At 39.5% G+C, this 6224-nt stretch overlaps 1 protein-coding gene across 3 annotated transcripts in view; it reads right to left on the bottom strand.

The window, feature by feature from the left end:
* Positions 1 to 804: 804 nt before the first annotated feature.
* The window catches only part of LOC120626825 (diacylglycerol kinase theta), a 50892-nt gene continuing 45472 nt past the window's right edge, over positions 805 to 6224 (bottom strand). For 2 of the 3 annotated variants that reach the window (XM_039894586.1, XM_039894587.1), the window contains exons 14-18: positions 5993 to 6119; positions 5467 to 5622; positions 4900 to 5056; positions 4528 to 4635; positions 805 to 1057 (exon numbers count right to left, since the gene is read on the bottom strand). In XM_039894586.1, coding sequence (XP_039750520.1) covers positions 953 to 1057; positions 4528 to 4635; positions 4900 to 5056; positions 5467 to 5622; positions 5993 to 6119 — 653 coding nt within the window. In that variant the 3' untranslated portion in view covers positions 805 to 952. Of the gene's footprint in view, positions 1151 to 4527; positions 4636 to 4899; positions 5057 to 5466; positions 5623 to 5992; positions 6120 to 6224 lie in introns of all 3 variants that reach the window. The other variant, XM_039894588.1, reaches the window with a different exon arrangement.

The following is a 6224-nucleotide window of genomic DNA, read 5'->3' as shown; positions in this document are numbered from 1 at the left end:
CTTCTTCATAAGGCTGGTGCGGATTAGCAGTAAGCTATCTATTTTAACCCTATAGACGCAACTACTTTAACTAGTAAAACCACTATAACTACTCACTTAAAGTACACCGCATATACAATACCGTTAAATACTTACACCGTAAATTCGGCGAGGCAACTTTTTATTGCCAGCTGTGACCTAATTTCCCAGGTCCTTTCGAGGTGCCTCGAAGTGCCGTATGGCAACTGAATTTTGAACCAGTCATAATCATGATTAACTAAGCTGAAATTTTCCATAGGTGCACGTTATCATATGAAAAAGGTAGCTCTGAGAAAAAGGTAGAAAAAATCACCAAAAAGAGGCTTGAGGCACTTATAAAGGTTCTAAAGAATTATTCGGTATTTCAAGCTCAATGCTACCGAAATTTTGGGTTTCTAATGATGTTCCGCCGGTTTGCTAGAAAATTCAAGGAATTCCTACAGATTTCTTTAAAGATTTTATTACTTTTCTCTCGATTTTATAATGTCTCGGAACAAACCTGCCGATTTTGAGAATCTGAGTAGGTGTATCCAACAATCTCTTTTCTCCTTTGATTATAATCTATTACATTTAAAGAAATTCAAGGCGATATTAGCAACAATTTTGCGCGTTGTAAATTATTTTCCATCGAAGAATTATGGTGTTTGTTTACCAAATCTGTAAATAATTTGGGGTAAAGGGCGTAAGAAAAACATGTAATTGAAACACGCAAAATTTTAATTGTTTAAATTTTTATTTATATATATTCTAAATCAAAAAAAAAATCTAAACGCTAAATTTTTTTCAGTTAATATATTATATTTTTTAATAGTTTTATTTACATAGTATCATATTGTTTAACGGCTACAACTACGTTCGGGAATCCGGTCCCGGCGAGCGCTCGCCCGTCCGCCCTGAGCCCTGGGCGTCAGATGAGGCGCTCGCTCAGCCAGATTCAGGAGTCGGGTGGCGGGGGCGGCGGCGGCGGCGGCGGCGGGGCGGGCAGGGCGGGCTCGGTGCTGCGGCGCCGCACCTTGCCGCGCTTCTTCAGCATGGTGGCCTGCGGGCAGCGCGCCACTGAGCCGGGCCGGCGTCACGGGCCCGCCGCGGGGCCCGCGCCCGACCCGCGCTTCGTTTTCTTCAGCATCGTCGCCTGCCGGTCACACAACCCGCGCTACAGCCCACTCCCCGGTGCCTCGGCCGCGGCCCTCGGAGCGCGGGACCCGCCGAGCCCAGCGGCTACGCGCCACCGCTACATATCCCTAGTCACACCTAGCGTGCCCACAATGAGGCCCTAGAAGCTCTACTAGTACTCTACTCCACTAGTAGTAATAATTATTCGAGTAGTGTTATCTATCACTTCATTTTGAACTACCTGCATGAACCTCTGGTCTCAATGCATGCCACTGAATTGAACGTTAATTCAATTTAATTGTATACAATTCATCGTCTATTATCGAACAGTTTTTTGGTAGTATACGAGTTCTTCAAGTCACATAACTGTTTCTGTCTACGATGCAGAACTCATGAACGAGTCGAAACTTATCTGAAAAACTTGAGTTGAATGCCTAACATTATACCTCGTAAACGAAAAGGGAGTGTTTCTATGGCTCTGACTGTTAACGATAGATCATAAAGTCCCGCGCTCCGTAGGACATCGACCCAGATTTGCATAGTACATGAAATCAATTTAGGTGTCAATTGTATCCAAAATACGTATAAATAATTATATCACCGGAGTTAGTAGCCGCGTTTTCACTGAACAAACATTCCCGTTAGCACAGATGCAACATCAAAGCAAATGTCAGTTCGTAGGGCAGCGCCGGCTCGAGCCTGTGACCGGCGAAGGGACTATTGAAAACACACGACTGTAATTCTCTTAAAGCCGTCTTATTCATTCACGATATGTTTAAGGCATAATGCGAAGGCGAAAAGCGAAGATGCGAAATTATTATAACAATGTTTCTTATAATATTTCTTTACCAAGCCAACTAGACAATTTAGCGGAAATCGGCACCTTGAATTGAATATTAAAATTAAGAACACTCAATGGTAGTCGTACCTACCTTAAATTACTGTTAAAAGTTCATATTAATGAGTTTAATATTAAGTTTACCATAAAATGTTCGTATGTTTGTTTCTATTCGTACCCAAAGCTTAAGCGAGTTACGTCTACTGGGCTTGGTCAGAAAGATTTTCGCATCTCGTGTTACAGATTCGAGAATGAATTTAACGCAGTTTTTTTGCAATAATCTTATATTTGATGCGATTGTGAAAATGAAAGATTTCAACTTGTAAATCTCTCCTTATCTCCAAAAATTTAAAATCTCTTTTGTTGGCTTGCAACAAATAGACTGTCAGTTAAATTGTCGCGTGTTTTCTTTACAAAAGTTAAAAACGATCTTCCTAATCTAGATTTAAACTGTGGAACTAGCTCTAAAGAAATAGCCGGTTGCGCTGAATACGCGGTTAGTGCTTAATGTATTTTATTAGAAATGTTACTGTTGCAAGCGAATTAATCTTAACATGCAAGTTCAGTTTGCAAATAAATAATGTGCATTTTATGATGTTCCACCCTCTGTTCTTTAAGATTTGATCTTAGTTTAGATTTAGTACTTCGGTTTTCCATTCATTTTGCGGCAATAAATTCCCCAAACATTTGATAAATTTCAATGTGTGTTGAACTGAAAGCTGGCCCATCAGAAATAGTTCCTTTTGTCCGATCTGATAATGAATGCAAACGATCAGAAGCACTCCAATAACTTAGTCCTACGCACTTAGAGGTCCTTAGAATCTTCTCAGTGAGTTTTCTAGGGGCCGTGGTGACATTTCCTTCATAGCAAGATTATAGATTCTTACTAAACAATGAAATAAATTGATCTGTATGAGAACTACAACTCCACATGTTGTTGAGTTGAGAGTTGTGAGTTCCAGAATATATTTATTTTGCAAAACGTTACGTTATTGGAGGTTTTACTGCGGAATGGCAGTCTATTGAACCCCATAATCCTAGACGGTTTTTACGCGGTTTCGCTTGGAGGTACAAAGGTATTCACATACGATACAGTAACATTAAGAGTTAATTGTTAAAAAAATAGGAATGGCATTGCTTTGTAGGGCCGGCGCTGTCTCGAGCAGTGAAAACACGGGCATAGCATGGGTAGTGCAGCGTTTACGAGATTAAACTAGCACAGCAACAAGACCAGTGGAAAACAGAGACCAAACAATTTTCGAGGTTGTCATAGAGTTGGGAGATTCAGTCCAAATTATATTGAAGTATACAAATCAATGCTTCTATTCGCACAGAGTCGGTTGCAGAAATGCAAAATTAATGAGAAGCGACATTTCAACAATTTAATTGCATCCACACTGACGGCGAAGAAGCACATGTGTGACACTGAGGAATAATTTCAATAGCTCTATTTGTCTGTGCTAAGTGATCTAACAATAATTAAATTGTTTCCGTTCATTTCACCGCTTACAAAGAAGTTCTTCCGGAATATTTGAAATGTTCTGGAAGAACCTCTTCCTAAAAGCCTCAGTAATAATCAATACCTCTGCTGTCCTCTGTTCTTGTCTTTAACAAACGCATTCAAATTGATATTTGATTATAAAATGAGATTGAGTAATAGCTCAATGGCAGGTCGATCATTGTCGTTCTAGTGATCATGCATAGTATACAGCCATGACACAACATCGGGCAGAATGTTGTCTTTTTAAATTCTTCAAACTCAAGCAAGGCACATTCAAAACACGTAACTTAAGCACATATATGCACATATCACATTGAATGACAACTATTAGGTACACAGCATAAAGTAAAACTAATGCATTGTTTCATCGCACCAGGGTCTGATGACATATTGCATTCAAATCGTAACACACTGTTTGTGACGTAATAATTTACAGTCTTGGTAATAGCAGGTGTCAAAAATGTGTCCCAAGATTGTCAAGATTTAAATACCATACATCATCAGGGACCGAACGAATACTCCGTTTCATGTCCAGAGAAGACAATTTATAGGAAAGGATATTTTTTTAGAACTAGGACGTAAGGTTTTATTTTTATCTTAGCGAGGTTTGTTTGTGAGTGTTGTTTGTTTTACGGAAATTTCCAAGATTTAGGCTGGTGAAATACTTTAAAAAGGTATAGGCTGGGACGTATTTGCCTGGTTTGCTTTCTGTCTTGAAGGACGTTTGATATGTAACAAACAACATGGGGGCTAAAATATTGTTCCACAACTTCGTAAAAGAGAAAGCGAAAAGATTCGTGAAAATTTGTTATATACAGAACCAAAATAGTTGAGAGGATTAAGTTAAAATTCGAAGACTTTGGACCGTTTGGTTTGGGAATTACAGACATTTCTCAACTCTGGTACCTGCCCCAATATTTGTATTTAATAATATTTTAACAAAATAATAGATATAGCGGAAGGGCTACGAAGAACTAAACGTAACGCATGTAAAAGCTTTGTTTTATCTCGACAGAGGCCTGAAGCGGTCGGCAGTATTTTTGAAGCGGTCGTTTACCTTAAGCGCGGATTTGAGCACGACCACCTCGCTGGGCGCCGCCACCCACGGCTCGCCGTCCACTTGCACGGGGATCTCGCTCTTCAGGTTGATCTTGATATGACCGCCCTGAAATAACGTAATTCGTAGGATGGTACGAGCGTATTATTTTGTCAACATGAGGAATGGGTGAATGACCCAAAGTCGCTAAATTCATTCGTTTATGTATTAAGATTCAAGCTATAATGCGGGAATTAGGGAAGCGCGAAAAAGTGAACTTACAATTTCTCTGCTGGCTTATTAAAGATAGTGCCTTAACCAAGGGCTATGCGGTTTAGATCGGATTGTGGTGACACTTGTGTTAATTGCTGTATCGATGTGGACGGCGGTTACCTGTGCTATCCGCATGGCGCCGCGCAGGCCAGACTGGATCTGCCCCAAGTGCACGACGCCGGTGACGCCCACCACCTCTAACATACCGTCCCAGTGGTTTGGCTTATTGAACTGGTCATCCTTCTCCGGACCCCACGGATTGGCGCCCGAACCCCAACTGCCAAATAATCATTGAATCAAAACGACGGCTTCTAGTTCCTAAATGGTGATTATGAAGTTTTTAAACCAGTTTTTCTTTTAAAACGAAATCTGTGGAGTATTATACTCAGATGTGAAACACCTGGGGGTTTTCAATAAGATTAAAGGAGTATTTTTCAAATTGTTTAAATGAATGTCTACCCTGATTTATCTTTAACATTTAAATATGCATCGTCTGTAATGTAATCACCAAGTATTAATGAAAATGTTAATAGCAGCATTCTGGAGGTAGTGTTCCTGACTGATTATCAGTCACCTAATTTTATAAAGATCCTGAAATCTTAAATCCTGTACATGTTAATGGCCAAATATTTAGTGCATGCTTTATTAAATTGAACAGGTGAGTGAAATTAGTAATAGGTCGCTTACCTAAGTATATTTAATATAATAATGCCTTCGACGGCGGGCAGGTCAACCTGCTTGCCGTCCACCTCAAGCCGCACGGCCTTGTGCAGGTCTTTGCACATCTTGCGCCCCACCATTTTGCGGAGGCCCATCTTAACATATACGCCCTTATTTCGGAGCCTTCACAAAACAGAAAAAATATGTTTAGGTATATATCGCATGATTTCTATGTTAAACAGAACGATAAATATTTGGCACCTATAGTAAATTAAATCAAAGTTCTTATGTTGGTAAAAGGGCTGGTCAATATTGATTTCACTTAATTTTTGGAAGAAGGAAAGATATATTATATATCTTGAGTCCTTTCTAACTTACGGAGTTTCTAGAACCTTTTCGATTAATTCATTGCGTCTGCCATATATTTTCGTCTATTAAAAGTTTGATCATATCTAATGAATGAGCTAAATAGCAAGAAGATAACTTCACCTTCGTTTTGGTACTAAAGGACCTGATATGGATTTTACTGATTATGTTTTTGAGGAATTCTTACCTGCTATTAAATTTATTAGGGTTTTCTTCACGAGCATTATGGAAGTCAAGGCAGAGATCAGCATCGATGCCGATCCCGAAATAATTATTCATAACTAGAATCTGTGAATTATCTTCGCTTTGAGAACCTGCGGGAGAAACATGGCTTTAAAACTTCCTTCCTGCTTGAAAACAAATCCGAATTGTGATGAATAAGCTATATGCGTATTTTATTCACTTTCACGGGAAGTTCA

Source organism: Pararge aegeria, chromosome 10 (assembly GCF_905163445.1).
Source record: "Pararge aegeria chromosome 10, ilParAegt1.1, whole genome shotgun sequence".
NCBI classification, from domain to species: domain Eukaryota; kingdom Metazoa; phylum Arthropoda; class Insecta; order Lepidoptera; family Nymphalidae; genus Pararge; species Pararge aegeria.
This window is presented reverse-complemented; position numbering and strand designations above follow the sequence as displayed.